The 23,625-nt window shown below is 39.2% G+C and overlaps 2 protein-coding genes across 2 annotated transcripts; both read right to left on the reverse strand.

Moving 5' to 3' along the window:
• Positions 1-2,957: 2,957 nt before the first annotated feature.
• LOC112457861 lies at positions 2,958-4,030 on the reverse strand. The gene is made up of 3 exons (XM_025021158.1): positions 3,965-4,030; positions 3,609-3,815; positions 2,958-3,489 (listed from the first exon to the last, which is right to left on the reverse strand). The coding sequence occupies exons 1-3, from the start codon at positions 4,028-4,030 to the stop codon at positions 3,115-3,117; spliced, it is 648 nt and encodes a 215-aa protein (XP_024876926.1). The 3' UTR covers positions 2,958-3,114.
• Positions 3,682-5,313, reverse strand: LOC112457862. Its single transcript, XM_025021160.1, has 5 exons — positions 5,115-5,313; positions 4,533-5,056; positions 4,226-4,381; positions 3,965-4,138; positions 3,682-3,815 (listed from the first exon to the last, which is right to left on the reverse strand). The coding sequence occupies exons 1-4, from the start codon at positions 5,311-5,313 to the stop codon at positions 4,064-4,066; spliced, it is 954 nt and encodes a 317-aa protein (XP_024876928.1). The 3' UTR covers positions 3,682-3,815; positions 3,965-4,063.
• Between the last annotated feature and the right edge of the window lie 18,312 nt (positions 5,314-23,625).

Consider the following 23,625-nt stretch of genomic DNA (forward strand, 5'->3'; position numbering starts at 1 on the left):
AATAGAGAATAACTAAACAATCTTGTATCTTATCCCAATCCTACATTAATGAAACATGTACTTTTAATATATTGCAGTTATATTTATTACAGGTATTTATATTCTTTTTGTATAGGTATACATAAAATTATTTTAAAATGTAACATTAACATATCGTCGTATTAAAATTAAAATTTCATTTATCGCATTTTAAATTAAGCATGAATATATATCTTATTTTTATTTTGGATGCATAATTAAATCATTTATTTATTTTATTTAATGTAATAAAACTATTTTATATTAAATATTTTATAATTATAATTGTTTTCTTATAAGAATAATGTATAAAATATTATATTTTGCTTTTCGGTTGTTCAATATATGTTATGTAACATTATATTTTTTAATAATTTACCTCAATACATTTATATTATTTAATCTGCAATCACATATCTGCAATATAATTTTATTTTTTCTCATTTTTGTATTTTTTTCTTATTTTTAATACATAATAAATATTTATCTTCATTATTTTTATTAAATTCAGATTAATTTCATGTAAAAGTGGAGTGAGAGCGGAGAAAGGAAGAGCAATTGAGAAAGAAATTCAGAGAAAGACGTTGGGCGCGTTCAGCAAAACCGCTCAGTAGCATAGCACGTGATTGGCTCTTATACTTTTAGACCCAACGAATCAGCGTAGCGTGTCGATAAGACGACACTCAACAGTTGTGTCTGCTGTACGTGGCCGTTCAGTTGGTATTAGTGGGCGCTTACTTATTTCGCGCATGCGCACTCTATTTTGGACAACACTAACATCAAAGGCGCCGACAGAGAGTTGCGCTACTGTATATACTGTGGTCCAGCCACCTTGATCCTCCTGTATCGTTTATTGTATCTGGCCCCCTCAATTAGTATCTCTTGCTCTTCCATTTGTCGCCTTCTATCTTTACTACTTAGCTCTTCTGCCACACATCTTCCCCGTTCTCTCCATTGATCCAGATCCGCCTCTTGTACTCCACACCTACTTAAGTATTCCTCTCTCTCCGAACTCCCTCTTGTCAATGTTCCTTTTCCCTCTCTTTTCTTAATACATTCCACCACCCATCTTCTCCGACCATATCCTTGTCTTGCCTTTTCTTCAAAGTTCACCGCCAGCTTGGCCGTCCTAATACTTATCTTGTCCCTCTTGGTTTCCTCCAGGACCACATAACCTGGTGTGCATCTCTCCAGGCCCAGTGACCATCTCAGATACTGTGCCTCCACCCCTTCCACGTTACCATGCTCTAACCAACCCCACACTTCTGCCCCATATACCAACACGCTACCTACTAAGCTGTCGAACAACATCATCCTCCTCCCCCAATCGTTCACAAACTTCTTTTCTCCCAAGCTCCATCTTCTTTATCACTGACGTTGCTCTTCTTACCCTCTCCCTAATATGCTTTGTATGACCTCCATTTCTCTGCAATATGAAGCCCAGGTATTCAAACTCCTTCACATCTTGAATCTTCTGGCCTTTCCAGTACCAGTCTTCCTCTCTTTCCACACCCCCTCCTTTTCTGAATTTCAGGATCTTGGATTTTCCCACGTTCAATTCCAGCTTCCTCTTCCTCAAGTACTTCTCCAGCTTCTTAATCATCTCCTCTAGCGCCTCCTCCTCTCTGGCCAGCAGAACGATATCATCCGCGTAGGCCAGTGTTCAAATCCTGCCCTGCCCAATTCTCATGCTTCCTACCAACCCCCCGGCCAACTCCACCTCCAGATCTGATATAAAGATGGAGAACAGCAGCGGGCTCAAAGGGCATCCTTGTCTCACTCCCTTTGTCGTCCAAAAGGAGCTTGACTCCCTGTTTCCCACCCTAACCCTGTTACGGGTTTCCTGGTAAATTTGCTTCACTCTCTCCGTTAGTCCTCTCCTTACCCCTCTCTCGTCCATCACCCTCCATAACACACTCCGGTAAACATCCCGTTTAGGGGACCCACCTCCGATGGCCTTGACCTTCACATATGTTGTCAAGGTCACCTTTCTGAGTGACCTTCAGAAGGTTTTAGTTGGGGGTCGCTTTTTATTAAAAAGTTATTAACAAAAAAAAGTTTGGCGACCTCAATGATTTCAATAACCTTGATATATGTTGTCAAGGTCATGACCCCGAGTGACCTTCAGAAGGTTTTAGCCACGGTCTTACATACAGGTTTGGACACTTGGTCAATTTTCAATGGTGGGGGTAGGTCACAGATAGTCGCCAAAAATTGTTTGTCTCTTGGCCACGAGAGTCGCTGCAGTAGGGTACTAAACAGAGATAGAAATATAGTCGCTCTCTGTTTCTCTTACATAACTGTACATAACCACATAACGTTGCTTGCCTAACAGTTCATTAGTAAAGTATTTTTTGTAGGTGATATAAGACCGTGAGTGATATGCAGCTGAAGAGGAGGAGTTTTAGTTAGAGTTGGTTAATAAAATTTCAGGAAAAAAAAATAAGTCCATTTTATTTGTTGCAAATACTTTATTGATTCGTCAGTTTTGACAATTTTTTTTGTACGACGAATTGCTTTCTCATTTTCAAATTCTGTTGGTGAGCATTCTGTCGCATCCTTAATCGGATATAATAAATTATCGCGTATGAAAACACCTCGGAAGCATGATCTTTACAAGGGAAGGTAAAGCTGTAGGTCTCGAGGACTTCTTCAAGCGTTTGATCGAACACGTTAATCGAAGATGAATATTTTGCAAATATTTCTTCTACGTAGCGGATGAGATGAAAAAAATGTAAATTCGCGTGAATTAAACCGCCTCGGGATTTCAGTTGAACTAATTGACTGACAGAAGAGGTGCAACTGGAGTCCAATTTGATCGCTCCTACACAAGTCGCGCACGATTGATATCGCTTAAGTATCTGTTTACACAAATAACTTGAAAGTGTAATGTTATGCAGTTAGTGTTAGTTAAAGATTTGAAAAAATAGGACCAGAGCTCTTCGTATAGAGCTCTACAGAGCTCTATATGAAGTATCTATAAACAAATATCTATAAACAACAAAGCATGGCAGAAAATTAATAGAAAAATAAGCAGTGTTAGTATGCGTTAAGGATCCAAAGGTTTTAGTGCAAAGCGGAAAAACTTTGTTAAAATTAAAAACCTGTAACATAATAAATTATGTAATCAAGAATAAGGGATAGATCATAATCATGGGCAGTAATAAGATCGTAGTCTTCAATGAGATCGTCGGCCTCCCAATTTTCGTACTCCAAAACTGTGTCAAGTTTCTTCTGAATCTCTCGAAAATACATGGAACTTTTGGCCTCACCTTTTTCACCGAATACGGCTTTTAAATCGCTGATTTTAATCAAATTTGATGGCAATCTGTCATCAGATACAGTGCAATTGCTAAATTTTGGAGGTTTGATTACGCTGTATACGGACAAAAGTTTGTAAAGCTGGAGGGATGTCGGGCAGTTCGGGTGATCGTTACATCCCGCAGACTGGCATATCGTGCCGAAGAATTTCTGAAGAAACAGATAAGTAGTGTACGTTTAAGATGTATAAAATACCAACTAGCAAAACTAGATCTAGATTGCGTACATATGTTGAAAGTTTGCTCATAATTCATCGAATATAAAAGTACCTTTAAATTGTCTTGGTTGACTTTTCCAGTCAATAAGTAGTCGAAGTTAAATTTCTCGATAAGATAGCGGCACATATGTAGTGTAGATTGGAGCGTGATCCGAAGCCCTCTCGATGTTGTAGTAGTGAGAAACTCATTGGGTTTGATTTCTTTTTTCACCATTGCAGTTTCCCAGTTGTTCAGCCATTGCAACGAATCCTTCAACACCTAATGCAAAATATTTGAAAGAATGTGTATAATAATTTATTACTTGCAGTTTGTATAAAAAATGACCCTATATCATAATACTATGCGTATGGAGTTCATGATATTCTTAAGATAAAAACGAATAAACTATAATTTAGTCATTATTTTACCTTGAAGTCATTACATTCCGGAGCAAGTCCTTGATTTGGCAATTTGCGATTAAGTGCGTCGAACATGTCGTTTACTTGTTTGCAAAATGCAATCGTCGCTTAGAATCCGGCAAGGGCTTTGCAGTTATGCGACAAGTAGAACGCTAGCCCTTGCGCGACAGAGTTGCTAAAGATCTAGAAGACACAAAGTATTTTTAGGAATATAAAGCAGAAACAACAAACATGTTTCTTCCTCGTCGAACTGATCACGTGTACATATACCTGGGTCGCTAATCGAACGCGCATTTTTGATGCGTTATCCATGTGTACATGTCGCTCCGTTATTTTTGGACATGCACGGGCATTTCCTGGATGGTTTGTATCGAGCTCATACAACGTCTCAAAGTATTGCCAACGAATGTAGTTCTCCGAATTAAGCTATAAAAGAGTAACATAAAATATGTGTAATAGACTAGTTATTATGTCGTTGTCAATAGTAGTATGTATCAGTTATTAGAGGGTCAGTCCACTAGTTCCTTAATTTTTACATGTTTTTTTTTTAATACGGTAAGTATAAATAAAAAATTACCCGCAGTTTCTTTTGGTTCAACAGCCGATTTCGTATGTTTTTAATCACATGCGGCGTGTCGGAGAAAACGAACACTTTTTTTTCATCGTCTAAGGGGTGAGTAAACCATGTCTTGGTGTCTTGCATTGTACCCCTAACTTTCAGAAGCGACCACATCTTCTGGTTTGTTGCAGCACCATCAGCAATAACACCGTGGATTGTCGTTCCGCACCTCTCCAGATAGATAATCCCTTTTACAACCAGCTTAGCGAGCTCTTCTCCTTTAACTGGATTTTTTGAGGCGAAAACTGCAATTGGCTGCGTGTAAGTATCGGCAAGAAATTGAAACATTACAACGAGACCATGCGTCGCCTGTTCGCTTATGTCCGAAGATCGCAGCCCATCGTCGCCCAAATCTGTCAAGCCGACATAAGTCAAATTCTTGGAACACACGGCTACAGATTTCCGTAGATTGATTTCATCGAGCAGCAGTACGCCATGTCGTTGCAGAGGTGTTTTTGTAGCAAAATCTTTTTTGAGTAATTCTGCAAACCGTTCGTCAAAGCCGCATTTCATATCAATTAATGAAAAATACCTGCGTACCGATTTTAAATATGGTAGTGGTAGAATATTGTTTTTCCGCAGAAACTGGTAATATCCCGGGGATCGGATGTTCATCAGCATACACAACATCATCCAGTCTTCTCAAGAACGTCGACCCTTGGTGCTTTTCTTGCTCGCTGCGGCTACGATTTCTTTTAGTGCCAATTGTTGAGCAGCTGGAACGTTTAATGCAAAGCATTTCTCATCTAAAGTTGCATATTAACTATTTGTTCTCTTGCATATTAACTATTTGTTCTTCGTTTTTTTAGACAGCTCATCAGGTGTTTCTCGCGTTCTTTAGCTCGATTTTGTTGACATTTTTGACGTCGGCATTTTAATCGCAGCGCTACGAGATTACGACGCTCTATGAAATTCGAAGCACCGATGTTTCTTAGAAAAATTCCATTTTTCTTACGATTTTTATTCCGTGTTATTATGCCCTGTACGCGCTTCCTCATTTTCATACAGCTATCGCATCTTCGTTTTTTGAAGAAAAGACTGCAGTCTTTGCTGCGCCACTGTCGAATGCCGTTTTGAAATACGGTATCAGCTCGAAGAAGATCGATATTAACTTCGCCGAGGCCTCTGCAAACGTTCATCTCCTTAAATTTGTTTAAGACGTTTGGAAGCGTTTCGATTCCTTCCAAAGTTTCGTCAAGATTTGCTTTTTGTGAATCAACGTCTCGTCCGTAAACGTAAAACTGAAGTTTTCTATCCGAGTCGAGAATGACGCATTTTTGTGATACCGGCAAACGCTTTCCATTCTTAACTGGCGGTATCATGTAGGTAAATATAATAATTTTTCTGTTTGTAGCAGGTGCCTTGCTAACGCTCCAATATTCAGGTAATTTGCTACAAATCTTTTGATAGGTACGACCGCTTTCGTTTTTTACATCTATAACAATGAAGCGAGTACTATTGATAAAAAATCCGTATAAATTTATATTTATTTTTCAGATTTTTTAGCTGATCAAATGAATGTATATTACTAGTGAAGGTAAGTATCTCAGTATTAATTACAATTTTTTTTCAGATTTTGCAGCTTTATCCATGGGTTTTATAATTTATCTTTTTTCAAGAAATTTTTGTCTCGATTTATAAGCATAAGTGTTAAATGATTTACACTTATGAGTCATTAAAGACTCATCTCAGTAACTTACATTTCCTTGTGGTAACGGATGTATATATGTCGATTGGTTCCTCAAGTGCTACCGGGCCTGTCACCAGAGGATCAGTATCTGTAATTCCATTGGTGAAACCAATTCGGCGCCATCCACAATTGGTAACACAAAACTGCAGTTAGTAGCTGTAATATTAAAATAACTTAATGTTGTAATTACTATACATTCTATTATATTTTTTAAGTTGTAAAATAAATACTTGTTTCAGCAGAAAACTCCTTGATCGAAGAGCCAATAAGCTGAACCGAATCGTTCATGAAGCCAGCGGACTCGCCAGAAATGCTCCATTGCCTTGTAGCACTTGAAGACGTGGCAGATTCCATTGATGGATCTATCGAATCGTGTGCGATTTAGACGGACTCCTCAACTGACGACTTTCTAACAAAGTTAACATCATCAATCGTAACTTTATTTGGAGCTAAATGACCGAAATATTCAGTCGATGGGACAGCGCAATCCTTTGCTGTCGAAAGGTCATCAAACTTTGATGGAACAGCAAACTTACTGAGCTGAGGGTACTTGTATGGTTTTTTCAATATAACTTATGTAATATGAGATCGCATCCTGTTTGCACATGTACAATTTGTTCAATATAAACTTACCTGAGCGATAATCCGACCATTCGAGTCTCGTTTGATCCATTTACGGATTATATCTTCCTCTTTAAAATGTTTGTCGCAAACTACGTGTGTCGGCTTTAGTGTAACAATGCCCGGAATAGCTGTTACTCATTGTTTGTACCGATTGGCGTCTTTTGGTACGCGAAACACTGAGCGTTTCAAAGTCTCACAGTACACAAACTTACAATTCGGCACGACCCCTTACAGAAAAGTATTACTGACTAAATACTTAAAATCTCAGTGATTTAATACTGTCAATATTTATTTGGGAAATACTGGGAAAATACTGGTAGTGATAAATATTATAGGTAGTGATTAATACTACACAGAACTACTGGTGCTTAGTATTGAATTACTCACCGATATTTCGATTTCCGATATTTACCCGGCATAAAAAAAAATTATTTTTTTTCGAAATTTTATTACTATTTTATAACTAAATTTGTTTTCTTAAAATGCAGTCTATAATTATAAATATTTTCTCGTATTTGAAAAACACACTTACCTTGGTGGGATCGAACTCGGGACCTCTGGATCGTGAGCCAACTGCCTTACGTGGTAGACTACTTCTTAATTTGATGTAAGTGTTATATATAGTCTACATGTGTCATAACCAGCGCAAATATATAATTTTTCAAAAATCATCTTAAGAAACAAATTCAGTTTAAAAAGAGTAATAAAATTTTGAATTGGATATTAAAATGATATCCTCAGTATTATTTCAAAACTTGTACACTTTTATCACGACGAATTAATACAGACCTTCATATAAAATGTATTTGTGCCTTACTTTTATCTCTTTTCCTTAATATTATCAGGAATTACCCATTATAATGTTTCTATACAAATTGTAGTACTGATCAGTGATTAATTTCACATGGAATATTCAGTTCAGTACTTGAGTATTAATATTAAAATACTAGCCAGTGATTTATTACACATGGAATCCTTGGTTCAGTACTTCAGTACTAACATTGAAATACTCATCAGTAATTCAACACAAGTATTTATTACACAAGTATTTTTCACCTAGTATTAAATGCTTTCTCATCAGAAAAATACTAAGTATTCAATACTCGTCCTGTATTAAATACTACTTTCATAAATTACTGACCAGTAATAAAATACTATGCAGTATTTGGATGACAGTGATTCAAGTACTAATAAATACTTAATTTTAGTATTATTAATACACAAAATAAGTATTTATTACTAACCAACTAGTAATACTTTTTTGTAAGAGACGAACGACTTAGGCATTTTCACATACCACGTACTTTAATATACTGTAGGATACGTTCTCAAAAATGTTTCTGGACGAAACACGTCTGAACACGTTCACGTTTCGATGAGACTCGGTCACTTTTTCACTCTTTCTATATCTTCGATAGCAAGCTACGCTACGTTATGTGGTTATGTACAATTATATAAGACAGACAGAGAGCGACTATATTTCTATCTCTGTTTACTACCCTACCGCAGCGACTCTCGCGGCCAAGAGACAAACAATTTTTGGCGACTATCTGCGACCTACCCCCACCATAGCAGTGTCCAGACCTGTATGTAAGACCGTGGTTTTAGCCGTCGCTCGTTATTCGTTAAAAAGTTATTAACAAAAAAAATTTGGAAAATACATAGGTTAAATGACGCGCTTTACAAGTATTTAACTGTTTAAAGCGCGTCACTAATTTACATAGGTTAGATGACGCGCTTTAACAGTATTTAATTGTTTAAAGCGCGTCAACTAACCCATGCGTAAACCATTTCGGGGCTACCGCACATCCCCCGAAAGCAGGGGAGGGGTGTGGGTGAACCTCGGTTCGCGTGAAAAGTGTATGCGTGAACTATTTTGGGGCTACCGCACCTCCCCCGAAAGCAGGGGGGTGTGGGTGAACCTCGGTTCGCGTGGAAAGTGTATGCCTGAACTTTTCATGCGTGGAAAGTTAATATGCGAGATGCCACATGGGTTAGATGACGCGCTTTAAAAGTATTCAACTGTTTAAAGCGCGTCATTTAACCCATGTAAGTATTCTCTGCTTTAACAAAAAGACTTCAATTTATCAACAATTTACTGCTTTAAATGTTGTGTTTTGGTAAAACAGCGACTTTCTCGCGAAATAAAGTATTCTCTGCTTTAAAGAAAAACGTAATATTAGTCGTTTATGCCTCTCAATACTTAAAATAACTGCTATATTTTCAAAACTTTTTTTGTTTATAACTTTTTAATTAAAAGCGACCCCCGATTAAAACCTTCTGAAGGTCACTCAGGAGGGTGACCTTGACAACATATGTGAAGGTCAAGGCCATCGGAGGTGGTTCCCCTAAACGGGATGTTTACCCTTTCAGCTCCCTGTCGACCAGGTGGTTCAAGATGAAGATGTGATCCATTACACCTCTTCACTTCCGGAAGCCAGCTTGGGTCTCCAGAAGAATCTGCTTCTCCACCACATCCTTCATCAATCTCTCTGCCAGCACCACCGCATAGATCTTATAGGCCGTACTTAGTAGGGTAATTCTTCTGTAATTAGCGGGGGATTGTTTATCCCCCTTTTTATACAGCGGGGAGATTACTCCCTCCTTCCACGAATCCGGCCAACCTTCACCTCTTCACACCCCCTTGATCACCTCCTTCAGCCTTTCTCTCACCTGTTCCCTGCAGAACTTCCAAGCCTCACTCGTTATACTATTCTGCCCCGCCGCTTTCCCCCTTCTCAATCTTTTTATCTGTTTTTCGATTTTTTCGTCCGTGAGGTCCTCCTCGTCGTCACCCTCTCTCCTTTTCCCCCCTAAAATCCTTTCATCTGTCCCCTCTAACATACCCATAAAATGCTGCCTCCAACCCTCCATGGAAATCTCTTTACTCACCTTGTCCCTGACCTTCTTTTCCTTGTTGATATATTTCCACTGTCTCCGTCCTAATTCCATTCAACTCCTCTATTTCCCTTTTACTCCACTCTTCTCTCTTCTTCTCACAGAGCTCCGCTAACTCCCTTTTCACCTGCAACGCCGCTTCCTTGCTTTCCCCTATCCTCCATCTCTTTAGCTTTCTTTCTGCCTTTCTATTCTTTCTGGTGCACTCTTTGTCCCACCATTTCTTGTAACCTAGCTTTCTTTTTCTCCATCTGACCTTCTTCTCTACTACCGCCTTACTCACCTTACCTCTTAGTTCCTCTCATTTCTCCAGCAAACCCCCTTCAGACAGACTAATCTCCTCCGTTCTTCCAGCAAAAATTCTTGTGCTCTCCTCGTCCCAGCACTGTATTATTCTCTCTGCCTGTTCCTTTCCTCCTTTCTCCCCTCCCCCTTCAGGCCTTTTTTCGACGTCCATATACTCACCGAAGGCATATGGTCTAATTCTATTCTACTTTTGACCTCAAATTCTTCTAGCAAGTCCTACCCTTCTGTGTTAACTAACAAATAATCTATAACCGACGCCCTTCTCGCCCCTACGTACGTGAATTCTTCCTCTTCATCTCCCTGCTTTGTACCATTGGCCAGACACCATCCCCCTTCCTCTACCCATTCTAACAAACACGCTCCCTCCTTGCTGACCTTTTTGTCCTTAGACCTTTTTCCTTCTACTACTCCATCCCTGAACACCCCCTCTTCTTCTCCAGTCCAGACGTTAAAGTCCCCTCTAATTATCATCAGCTCTTCCGGACGCTGCTGCTCCGGGCTAGCTACGTCTTCCTTAAATTTCTTGGGACCATCCTTAGCGTAAACCGTACTAATTGTCCACTTGTAACCACCTCCTCGTCCCATCCACTTCACCAAGCCTCTCCTACCGTCGTCGACCTCCTCCGTCATCATTACACTTTTTCTGTTTCCAATATTTATTCCCCCACTTCCCCTACCTCTGCTCTGCTCTCTCACTGCATATTGCACGTGCCAGTCGAACTTAGAAGGTAGATTCCTTATCCAAACTTCCCCCTCATCCTCCCTTATCCAAGTCTCCACCATACCAACAAAGTCCAGCTGTCTTATAAACTCCCAAAAGTTTACCCCTTTTCCCTTAAGCCCGGCTACATTCCAGAACCCTATCTTAATTTTGCCCCTAACCTTGTCGGGACTCGGGCTTCTCAGATCCCGCTGTCTCTGCCGCGACTTTTCGGGCGTTTCCTTCTTCTGCTCTTCCTCCCTTACTCCGAAATTTCTCCTCCGTTTGCTCCAACAGCAAGGCATGTTCTTTTTTCTCAATCTGTCTCTAACTAAACCATCTATCCACCAAAAAGACTCTCCTGAATCTGACATTGGTATGCTTCCCCCATCCTTTAACTGACCTCGCGATGCCTCTCAGTCTCCATTAAATTTCCTCCTCCTCCTTGGATAGCAACTCATTCATGAAATTCGGCTTCTTCCCTAACTCCTTCTTCCTTCTTAGTATCTCCATCTTTGCTGCCAGGTCCTTCACTTGAACACCCAATCTCCCCTCACTTGACTTTCCTTCCCACCAAGCGTCCTCGACCAAATGGCCCAGACTAAACTTCTCCTGGAGAAACTTCTTTGCTTTTTGCAGCGGATTTCTACCGTTCCACTTCAGGTTGCTGATCCTCAAACTTCTTTTTCTTTTCTGCACCTGATTCTCCTGTTTCCAATCCAGTAGCTCCTGCACTTTGGCTTCCAAAGCTGTCTCTTTTATTCCTGTTTTCGTCTTCTTTTCTCTCCTCACTATCTTACTCCAAGAATGAGATTTTTCTTCCTCTTTTCCCCCCTCCACCACCACCATTTCCTCCTCTCTAGTCTCACCATTCTCCAGTTTGAAAATCTTCTTCCATAGCAGTTTCTTCTCTTCTTCCCACTTTGTCTCCTTCCTTTTCATCTCCTCCCTTAACTCATCTCTTTCCATCTTTATCTTTTTCTCCAGTTTCTCAATCTCATTTACCCTTTCTCTCTTCAGCTTTGTCACCTCCTCTTTCACCCCCCCCCCCCCCCCCCCCCCCCCCCCCCCCCCCAGAATTTTCTGCAGCTCTGTAATAATGCTTTCTTGTCTGTCCATTCTGTCCATCCATGCTCCTTCAAATTCGAACACCGACCCCAAGTCGGAGTCAGTCTCATCTCGGTCACTGCCATCCTCCTCTGATGCTGTCTTTCTCTTCTTTCTAACTTTTCGTGTCATGTCTACCCCCCCACCCCCTGGCGAAACCACTTCTCTATGTATTCCTTGGGTATACCCTTCTCTTTGTCCAACATTTCCCTGTTTGATCTCCTCCTTCTCTTCCCCAGTAGCAAAGATGACGTCTAAAGACGTCTTATTGACGTCTTGGACGTCTTATTGACGTCCAAGGACGTTATTAGGACGTCCTTAAGACCACTTTGCTACTTGGGTTACCTACCCCTTCTGTAGACAAGAATCTAATAACCGGGGTTTCCAGACTATTCCCTTTCCCATCCTCCACATTGCCTTCGATTACGCTATCCCTATCTACTACATCGAGTGATTGGCCCGCCGCCTCACTCGGCTTCTCATTCGTCGCCGCGCTTGCAACTTCGCTACTCACCGCTTGGCGCTCCGCACTCGGCCCCGCGCCATCTCCTTCCAGCGAGCATATATATAATACTACTATATTGCCAGCGTCGACAGAAAACGGGTCGAAACACTACGGTGCCGACAATCACTGTCTCTATCCACAGTTGCCTTGCCACTTATGCGCATGCTCGGCAACTGATGGGCAGATCGGTGAGTGGGGAACTGAAGGTAGAAAGGGTAACCGGTGCCTCGAGCCCATAACCTGAAATTTCTGTTAAAGGGGTAGCCTGGTGTAGCGGCTTCAAAAAATCAAATTTTTTTGCTTAAATTGATAGTATTCTATCTCTAGAATACGCTCCTTAAACCCTAAGCATGAATTTAGATTTTAGCGGGCTAAAATGAGCTCGATCGGTGCGCATGGTCGAGCGCTCCGAGGAGCAGGATGCTGGGGGGGAGCTCTCAACGGTCTTTGAAAAGGCTCGTTGCCGGTTGATTTGTGAAGATTTGTCGAAGAAAGAGCTGCTTGAAAGGTGTTTGGGTGGGCATATCCAAAATGCGAACGAGAGTTTCAACTCTACTGTTTGGCGGTTTGCTCCAAAACACCTCCACTGCAGCCGGAAGATCATAGAGATTGTTGCTTACATAGCAGCTGGAATATTTAACGAAGGCTATCTGTCAGTGCTAAACATAATGTCAGATTTGGAAATAGTTATTGGGACAGCATGCAGAGATTATGCCGACAAAATTAATAATAGCCGTACGACCGTTCGACCAGAATCGTCGAAGTAAAAGCATTGCTCGCGAACTAAAAAATATACATAAAGAACGGCAGTTGGAGCAAAACGAGCTGTATGAAGAAGTTGAGGGGATATTATATGGAGCAGATTGACCAAAAAGTATAGGTAAATCAACAATAATAAGCTTTTATCAACCTTCTTTCTTATTCGAAAACTTCAAACGCGTTTTTCTCAAAACCATGTTTTTGAAATTGGCGTACACGATAACTCAAAATATTCTTGATGGATCCAGATTTTTTTTTTTTTAATTAAAGGTAATTAAATTGCCTTGAACTTATACCTACAATATGTACTAAAAATTTTGTTCAAAAAAAGTTATAAACAAAAGAAAGTGCAAAATTTATGCAAAAAAAAATTTTTTTTTTCAAACCACTATTTTTAAAATTTTTTATGATAAAACAAATTATGTTTTAGGTATAACTAGAAACTACACTCATAAACTTTACAAAAAAAATTTTTTTTAGTTTTCGATTGTTCTACGGAATGCTAGAGTGTACGCCATTCAGAAAGAATTTTTGAAGCCACCTTCGTATTTGATCGCATAACTACTGTGTACTTACATATATTTATTCAAAAAAATTAATTTGAACATTTCAATATGTACACAATAAATGGTGTTAATTGCAAAAATATATATTAAGTAGTTTCTTTTTAAAAAAATCCAGAAAAAGAGCTTGCTTTTGGCGTTCTACACCAGGCTACCCCCTTAATTGCATCAAATAGTATTTAGTTGTACTGTGATACATATTATTATTATATATAAATTTAATAATTTTTACGTTTTTGGGACCATTTTAAAACGTACCAATTTTTTACTAAAATGAGTAAAAGAAAGTGTTAATGCGATTACAAATTTGATAAAAATAAGCACATTTCTTTGCACCAGTAAGTATTACATGTATATGTATGTAAACAAATAAATTAACTTTGCGTCCACTATGTCAAATAAATACATATATAAGTATAATACGTTTTAATACATAAAACTGAAAGAAAAGAGTGCTGTCACTAATAAAATAATTCTTATTTCAAGCTTCCCAAACCAACATCAGCAGAATCGTAAACAGTGGTTAGAAGTTTGCGGATAATGTGTCCCAAGTTTTTGTGTGTACACGTCATTTTCATCCACAACATTACACTGTCGCAAATAAAAAGATAAGGTTACTTTCTGTAGCTGTACCTAGCACAGTTATTTTAAGTCCTGAAGCAGAGGTTGGTAAGTAACCAAACATTTCAACAATTATTATATATCGAGAGCAGAAGAAAAATATAATCAGTACCATTAATAAATATTTTGTAAATGCAGAAAAGATTTGTTCTCTTCCACCAAAGAAAAATTAAACAGACATTACCTATAATAAACACAACATTGTTCAATCGGACGAAATAATACAACCATATATTCAGAGCGACAATATTGGTATATACAGGGTGTCCGAAAAATTGCCTACTCCACTTCGGGAGGTGATTTGGGACCCAAAAACAAGAAAAAAAGTTCATACAAACATAGGTTCGGAAATGAGCCGTTTCCGAGTTATAGCCACTTTTATGTTCAAAAATCGTAATTTAGAATCCGCTTGGCATCCTTCTTTCTTAATTATTTCTTAAATTAAAAATTTTTATTTTTAAATATTTTTAATTTTTTTAATTTTAATTTTTTTATTTCTTTTTTTCAATTTTTCAATATTTGTAAATACGATTACATTATTTTTAAAAGAAATCAGTTGTTTTCACGGCTACTTGAAATCAGTTGTTTTTACGGCTATTCAAAATCAGTTGTTTTCACGGCTATTCAAAATCAGTTGTTTTCACGGATACTTGAAATCAGTTGTTTTCACGCCTATTCAAAATCAGTAAGTAAATCACGGCTTTTCAATAAGTTTCAAATTATTATTTAACAACACCTTACTTTTAGGTTGTATCTAATCTTTCCGTATTCATATCAATGGATCGTTTAAGTTTTAATGAATTAGCTGATATGCATCTTATGTGTGGTCTTGCTCAAAGTAATGCTGCCGAGGCAAGAAGATTATACATCCAGTCTTTTCCAAATCGAGATGTACCGGGAATAGCGTCTTTTCGAAATGTAGACAAAAACTTGAGAGAATTTGGTAATTGTAATTAAAAAAAATTAAAAATAAAATTTTACGATTTTTGAACATAAAAGTGGCTATAACTCGGAAACGGCTCATTTCCGGACCTATGTTTGTATGAACTTTTTTGCTTGTTTTTGGGTCCCGAATTACCTCCCAAAGTGGAGTAGGCAATTTTTCGGACACCCTGTATATATGTATATGAGCAATATGGGTTTTCATTTTTATATACTATACATTTGTAATGTAATATTTTATTATTTAAAAAATTATTTTTTATTGTAGAGTCCAGCATTGTTTTGGATCATGTCGGAAACATCTGTGATTCTCAATGTTACAATGGTAATTTTTTTTCATCATTAAATTAATTTTGGCATTTTTTTTTTTTTTAGAAAATGTATATTTTGCAGAGTACATAAATGCAGAGTTAAATAATAATACTATCCATAATATAACTTTTACAGCAATACACTTGTGACAACAGCATCAGAAGAACATACACAAGAAAGAAATGATAAGGAAGATGAATCAGTGATTGAAGTTGTTGAACAACAAAAAGAAACAAACAGGTTTTTTAATCTCTACTATATACCTTATTATAACATATTTCTATAATAACAAAAATAGATTTTGCTGTTATAATATATTTTTTTTGCAAAATATATATATATTTTATTTTTCTATCAATGTAGGATATGAAAAATGTATGTGATATGTTTCAGTAGTATCCAGACGTCAAACGCAACGCTATCCATGAATAGAGATGCTGAAATTGCTAAACCGTAAGTTTTTACTTCATTCAACATATGTGTGTGCATTTTAATTATATTGTATTATTTGTAAAGATATACAGTTTATGATAGTTATTATATTTTGATTTATAAATACACATGCACGCATTAAAATATATTTCTCAGTTTTATATTTTATATTATTTTGTCGTTTTTCTCTTAATTTTTTAAAACAATAAAAATAAATGTAAAAAATAATTATTTACATGATTGCATAATATATTTAGTATCTAATTACATTTATTTAGAAGTTTTCAAAATTCTCATGTTATTTGTACTTTATTTTTTTCCTGTACAGGATTGCAAAATTATTTAAATTGTTATTTAATTTTTCTAAATATATTTATATTTTTTCTAGTTGTATAATTTTATTTTTTTTTCAATACATGCAATATATTTCTGTAATGTTATAATATTTCTCTATTGTTTAGAAGCACATCCAGCAGCATGTGTTCTCTAGCTGTAAAAGAAACTTCGCGGCAGAAGAAATAGAAAGAACGACATTTGAAATTAAAAGCAGAAAATAAAATGCTGCGTAAAAGACTTAGACGGCTTCGAAAGAAAGTTGAGAACCTGGAAAGCAAGGCAAAGTCTCAGGAAGAATGTAAGGAACACGAAATTCTTCGTCAATTAGGCTGTAAGTTACTACCGACTAATTTTGCACAATTATTATCTGCACAAATTGACGCGCAAATTAAAAGCAAACATGGGAGAAGATATAGTCCTGAATTTAAACGGTTTGCTTTAAACTTATTTTTTTTAAGTTTGCGAAATTATCGAGAACTTAGGAAACAGTTTGCATTACCTTTCATTTGTGGTCTACATTCATTCACGCACACATGGCAAATTAAACCCGGCATAAACAACAAAATTTTTGACGCTTTATCTGTAAAATTAAATTCATTACCGCCTTTAGAACGTCATTGTATATTATTCATCGATGAAATGAGTTTAAAAGCTCATTTATTTTATAATCTTTCACAAGATCAAATAGTTGGATTTGAAAATACAACGAGAGATCAGCGAAACCTGTAAAAAATGCTTTTGTTGTTACGCAGCATTGCAGGTGATTGGAAACTTCCAGTTTGCTTTTGTTTTGTTGAAACAACATGTAGAGCAGATGTATTAAAACCTATTATATTTGACATTATACGTAAATTACATAATTGTGGTGCTACCGTGCATGCTTTAATTTCGGATATGGGGTCTAATTTCATGCAGCTGTCTCGTGAATTGGGCATTTCAATAAACAATTCAATTTTTTTAGTTGACGATTTCGAAATATTGTACATATTTGATACTCATCTCCATTTAATGAAAAGAACACGCCATAATTTATACAAACCGTATAGAATTTGAGATGGACAAAGTTGCTTTATGGACTCATATTGTCGATTTTTATAACATAGATATAGTAAGCAATGGATTAAAACCGCTCCGAAACTATCCAAAAATCATATTGAATCTGCCAGTTTTTAAAAAATGAAAGTCAAATATACCGTTCAAATTTTTAGTAATCGCGTAGCTGCAGGCATATGTACTCAGATGTCCTCTGGCTTTCTTTCAAGTGAGGCAGTATAGGAACAATAGATTTCATCGATCATTTTGACAAATTATTTGATATTTTAAATTCCTCTGCAATAAATAACCCTAAAGAATATGGAAAAGTATTTACAGGAAGCGAAAAACAAATTAATTTCTTAGAACAAATGATAAATTTTATGAAAAATATAAATGTAATTAATGAAAAAGGTTCACGTGTTAGAGTTAATTGTTTTGAATGCTGGCAAATAACAATGAGAAGTATAATGCTACTTTGAAATAAATTAAAATGTTATGATTTTCATATCTTCGCACACGAAGAATAAATCAAGACTGTATTAAAATTTTTTTTGGTTCAATTAGACAACAAGGCGGTAATTGCTTAAATCCAACACCAATACAGTTTACGAGCGCTTTTAAAAAATTATTCAGGATGAAATTTTTACAACAGACAGATACGCAAAATTGTGCTGTAGATACAGATGAAATGTTAAATTTAATTGGAGAATCATGTTCGAGTCCTTCATCATCTTCAGCGTTCATTCCATCTTCGGCGCGTCCAATTTTAGACATCTTCAATCATGACTATTACAATATGGACCTGCCAGAAGAAAATGCGTTTAGATATGTATGCGGGTATTTAATTAAGAAATGCCTACAAATACATACATGTGAAGCGTGTACAAATGTACAACTTATCTTAATGAAAACAAAACTGTCATAGATGATACTAGTTTATATTGTTTTTTTCGAGAGATATTGTTCTTTTACTACCACAGAAGAAAATTAATTTGGAAATTTGAACGTAGCAAGTCATAATTTTTGTTCTTATATACATGAATTAGAAAAAATATTTGTCACTACTTTTGAAAGTAATTGTTTCTAAAAAAATATTGGTAAATATTTATTTAAACTTGCACAAGCCGTACCTTTTGAAGCACCATGTCCAAATTTTCCAACAGTTTATTTAACAAAACTATTTATGCGCATGCGTATTTACTATACTTTGTCTCAACATAATAAAGTATCCAAAAATGTTGATAAAAAGTCACTAAAAAAAATAGAAAATTTCTTAATATTTTACATTTATAATACTTTTCATTTCTGACTTATTTTTTACTTGTTTGTATGCATGCAGTCTTATTTTCACTATAATATGCGCATTATTATGAAATTCGGCTAATTAGTAGTCAAATGATGGATTATCTTTTATAACTTATTATTTCCCGTTTGTTCTTTAGGTTTACGATTTATATATTCCATAAAATCATACAGGGTTAATTATTATAGAAAATTTTTCTTCTTTCTCGCTTTCTCTTTGGCTCGTACCGAGGTGGATCGAGTAGCTGAGGTACAGACAAATGACTGAGAGTTAGGAGAGAAGAAATAAAGATATATTTAACAATATATACTTATATGCATGTATGTCCATACAGTAATGTACTTTTTTTCCAAGTTTGTGTTTTGTGTGTGTGTGTCATATATCTACATGCATAGATTTCTTGTTTCGTCTTTTAGGCTTAAGGTTTATTGAAATTAACTGTTATATAACATTTTTTATAACTATATGTATTTTGTATGTGTGTGTGTGCGTGCGTCATAATCTACATGCACGGGTTTATTGTTTCGTCTCTTAAGCTTAAGATTTCTTGAAATTAACACCTACATAACATTTTTTATAACTATATATATTGTGCGTGTGTGTGTGTGTGTGTGTGTGTGTGTGTGTGTGTGTGTGTGTGTGTGTGTGTGTGTGTGTGTGTGTGTGTGTGTGTGTGTGTGTGTGTGTGTGTGTGTTATATATTTATATGCACGAGTTTATTGTTTAGTCTTTTAGGCTTAAGGTTTCTTGAAATTAACTCTCATAACATTTTTTATAACTGTGTATTTCGTATGTGTAACACACACAGTGTGTGTGTGTCACTTAGTTATATGCATGGATTTATTGTTTCATCTTTTAGATTTAATGTTACTTGAAATTAAAACTGTCATGTAAAACTTTTTATAACTATGGACTTTGTGCGCGTCTCATACATCCATATGCATGTGTTTATATTTGTTTCGTCTTTTAGGTTTAAAGTTTCTTAAAATTGATTGTTACATACAATTTGTTATATGTAGAATATGTATAGTTTTTAATTATAGTTTTTTTAATAATATATTCGTACAATTGTGTTAATAAAATATGAAATAAGATATTTATCTTTATTTTTAAATCTTGCTATCTAATATTTTGTTTATACTTAAATAGGTATCTGCGTGCTTCTCGCGCAAGGAGTCATAATTGCCGCATAAATAAATAGAAGACTACAAAGAAGACGGAACATTCCCCCATTGCATAAATGTGCATCTTTTACATATTTAAGTATCATGGCAAGTATATTGGCAGGTTAAGGCGATCCTAAAGCCGTGATTCTAGCCGGTTTTTTTCGGTTTTTTTCTTAGCACTAATCTTTTAATTGGCTTTATAGAAATGCAAAATTTTGCAGATATTACAACAGATCCAGTATCATCTGTATCCGCATTAAACTCGTGTTTTGCTGGCAGATTCTGCCGATATAATCTGATAACAGATTGTCTGCAGAAACCGAAAAGAATCTGTCATTTAGTAAATATTTAAATAAAATACAATTATTTAAATGATTACGAAACGGCTGCTCAGTTTTTGCAGTCAAATCTGTCATCATGTTCTGCAGATCCTGTTATATTATTCCTGTCGACACTTTCTCAAGGGTCTGTTTTCTATAACTGAACGAAATGGCTGCACTAGTTGAGCAATAGAAAATAGACTTAAAATTTATAACAGATATTTTCTAAATCTATTCTTGACAAATTTAACTATCCGAGCATATATATATATATATTGTTCGGAAAATACCATTTTTGACCAGCGTTCGGCCATTGCCTCGAGCCGACCAATCAGAGATCGACCCCACCGGCTACGCTCGACTGGTCGATACATCGATCATCGCGGCAGATCGCACGCACTTCTCGGCCCGCCCGAGTTCGTTTCCGGTTCAATAGTTCTCGATGCTCTGTGCAAGACGGACGTGCCTCGGTTTTTCTAGCTTGCCAAGCGACTTGTGAACAAGTACGAAGGAAGTGATATAACGGCAATCAGCATACGGTGCATCACGAGATCAACACATCGACGACCAGTGGACAATTGACTCACGAATTGGACAGTGGATCGCGGGTCGCGGCCACGCCCAGCGCCCGGCCGTGAGCCGGCAGATTAGTTCGCGCTCGCGCGACCAGCACGACAAAGTGATCGCCTCAAACGGGAGTGCTCTCCGCCTGTCCTCAACAGGCACCAGATTAGGCCGAGTTATAACATTTTTTGGTCCTTCGAGCCGGATCCGGCGGGGACAGTGCGGCTTTCGGGATCGAAAGGCCGGCGGAATTCACCGAACATTCTCGCCGTTGTCTTGCGGCGTGCGGCGTGACTCTTTCTCTTTCTCTCGCGGTTCGGTATCGCTCGCCGGACCGGACAATTTCGGGCATAATCTCTGGTGACCGTGCGGTGGTCTGAAGCTCCTCATCGTCGTCGAATCGGTGACAGCGTGCTCGGCACGCGCAAGACACGTGACCGTGCGGAACCGCGCTCGCGAGTGCAACTCCCCCTGTCACGTGCTCTCCACCATCGCGACGCGTGCTCGAACGCTCCGACGTTCCGGATATTTCAAACGGCCTGCTTCTCTCCTCGTTATACGCGGTTCAAAAAACCTCTCGCGTTCTCGGCTCGCGGATCACGGACAGTACGCGCTCTTTTCCGCTTCGCCCGTCGTGCGCCTTGCTCACTCACCGCTCACGACAACCGGCACACCCCGCGGTGACATCCCGGGCTTGGCTGCGCGCGCAGACTCGATCGACGGCACCGCCTCTCCGACCAGCCGATCGGCTAAATTGGGGTTACTCTCACGCGGCATCATTACTTACAGGAAGCATGTCTCCCGTCGCGGCCAAAATATCGTTACAGATGAACCGCTTCACCTACATAAAGTCGGTGGCGCTCGAGGCCAAGGAATCGGAGTTTCTCTCGCTCCCCCTCGCCTCATTGAAGGTCAAGTTATCGTTGATCGACAACTACTGGGACAAATTCGACCAGCAGCACGAGCGCTTCTCTGATTCGAAGCTGGACTCGCTGCTGGAGCTAGACTACTTTAAGGACGGAGTGTATGACCGGTGTTTGCAATATTACGCCGAGGTCAAGGCTACATTCACCCATCTTATCGAGGAGAAGGATTGATCGAACCCCCTTTCGGGAGCTCAATTAGCAAATTTATCTCTCGTCGGAGGGGCATCGGCACGCAGCCATCTCCCGGAGATCTCCCTCCCCAGTTCTCCGGAGACTTCCCGACGTGGAGACCCTTCCACGATCTCTTCTCATCTCTGGTCGGCAGGAACCCTGACATCTCTAACGTAGAGAAGATGCATTATCTCCGGACCAGCCTCACAGGGGAGGCTGCTCAGCTCATCTCAAATCTGCCTGTCGCGGAGGACTCGTTTGCAGCGGCCTGGGATTTACTCGTCAAGCGGTTCGAGAACAAGCGTCTCCTGATCTCATCGCAGGTGGAGCGACTGTTCGCCATCAAACCCCTGGCTTCCCGATCGGCACGCGAACTTAATGCTATTCTCAACACCACTGCGGAGGCCCTCAATGCCCTGCAGGCACTGGGCGCGCCAGTCCAACACTGGGATCGATCACCTCTTGGTGCACCTCATCGTGCACCGGCTCGACCCACACACACGAGAAGCTTGGGAGGTCAAGCTTGGCTCTTCTACGGAACCCCCCTCGTATCGGGACCTCAAGGTCTTTCTCACCGGACGGGCTCGGGCCCTGAAGAGCATGGATCTGGGACCCTCTCCCTCGACACCTAAGGTTCGAGTCCAGCTTCAACTCCCTAGACAACCATCAACGATCCCGATCCTCGGCATTGGCGGGTCTCACTCCGGACAAACGTGCGGCGCCGCCTCGGTAACCTTACAATCCATCCACTCCCCCCGGTTTATCCTCATAACCGCGCACATACTCCCTAAGCTCACCACACGACTTCCTTCTTTCGGGCCTCTAAATCGTCAGTGGCCTCATCTGCAGGGACTTTCCTTGGCGGATCCGACCTTTCTTACCTTAGGACGCATCGACTTAGTCCTCGGAGCAGACACCTACGGACTCTTCATCCAATCGGAGATCCTCAAGGGGGCTGAGTATGAGCCCGTCGCTCAGCGCACCATCTTCGGCTGGATCGTCCTCGGTCCACTCTCCGTTTCACCACCTTCCGATGCCACGTCCTGTCATGCTATCGTGAGTTAGGACCTTCTGGCCTTGTTCTGGCTCCAGGAGGAAGTCCCGTCCTCACCCTCTCACCACCTCACCCCGGATGAAGCAGAATGCGAGGCCCATTTCAAGGCCACCCACTCACGGGATCCCTCCGGGCGCTACATTGTCCGGCTCCCGTTTAAGTCGCCAGCCTCTCAACTGGGGAATTCTCAACGGGCCGCTCAAGCATGCCTGCAACGCCTCTTACGACGTTTCTCATCAGACGAGCCCCATCGCCTCCGCTACTCAGCATTCATGCGCGAATACGAGGAACTACGACACATGGCAAGGGTACCGCCTCACGACTCAGACGCAACCCCGGCATTATCTCCCCCACCACAAAATTCTCAAGGGGGACATCAGGGTGGTCTTTAACGGATCCAGCGCCACCAGCTCCGGCCAATCTCTGAACGACCTGCTACACACGGGCGCTAAGTTGCAGTCGGACATTTCTGACGTCCTCCTCTGGATTCGGCAGCATCGGTACATTTTTATCACGGACATTCGGAAAATGTTTTGCCAGATCATAATCCACCCGGACGATCGGGTCTTTCAGCGCATACTCTGGGTCGACGAACAGCTCAACGTGATCACCTTCGAGCTCACCACGGTCACCTACGGCACCAAATCGGCCCCTTTCTAGGCAGTCCGGGTCATCCTCCAACTCGTGGAAGACGAAGGAGCTGACTATCCACTCGCC

Source organism: Temnothorax curvispinosus, unplaced genomic scaffold, assembly GCF_003070985.1.
Source record: "Temnothorax curvispinosus isolate PA1 unplaced genomic scaffold, ASM307098v1 QBEX01008390.1, whole genome shotgun sequence".
In the NCBI taxonomy this organism is placed as follows: domain Eukaryota; kingdom Metazoa; phylum Arthropoda; class Insecta; order Hymenoptera; family Formicidae; genus Temnothorax; species Temnothorax curvispinosus.

What these genes read in the sequence shown, in the direction of transcription:
- LOC112457861 (XM_025021158.1), bottom strand. Translation starts at nt 4,030, where the DNA reads ATGTTCGACGCACTTAATCGCAAATTGCCAAATCAAGGACTTGCTCCG. An exon ending in CGGAATGTAATGACTTCAAG is followed by an intron (nt 3,816 to 3,964) that starts GTAAAATAATGA and finishes ATTTTGCATTAG; the next exon opens with GTGTTGAAGGATTCGTTGCA. An exon ending in TCAACCAAGACAATTTAAAG is followed by an intron (nt 3,490 to 3,608) that starts GTACTTTTATAT and finishes CTGTTTCTTCAG; the next exon opens with AAATTCTTCGGCACGATATG.
- LOC112457862 (XM_025021160.1), bottom strand. Translation starts at nt 5,313, where the DNA reads ATGCTTTGCATTAAACGTTCCAGCTGCTCAACAATTGGCACTAAAAGA. An exon ending in TGAACCAAAAGAAACTGCGG is followed by an intron (nt 4,382 to 4,532) that starts GTAATTTTTTAT and finishes ACTCTTTTATAG; the next exon opens with CTTAATTCGGAGAACTACAT. An exon ending in GCGTTCGATTAGCGACCCAG is followed by an intron (nt 4,139 to 4,225) that starts GTATATGTACAC and finishes TGTGTCTTCTAG; the next exon opens with ATCTTTAGCAACTCTGTCGC.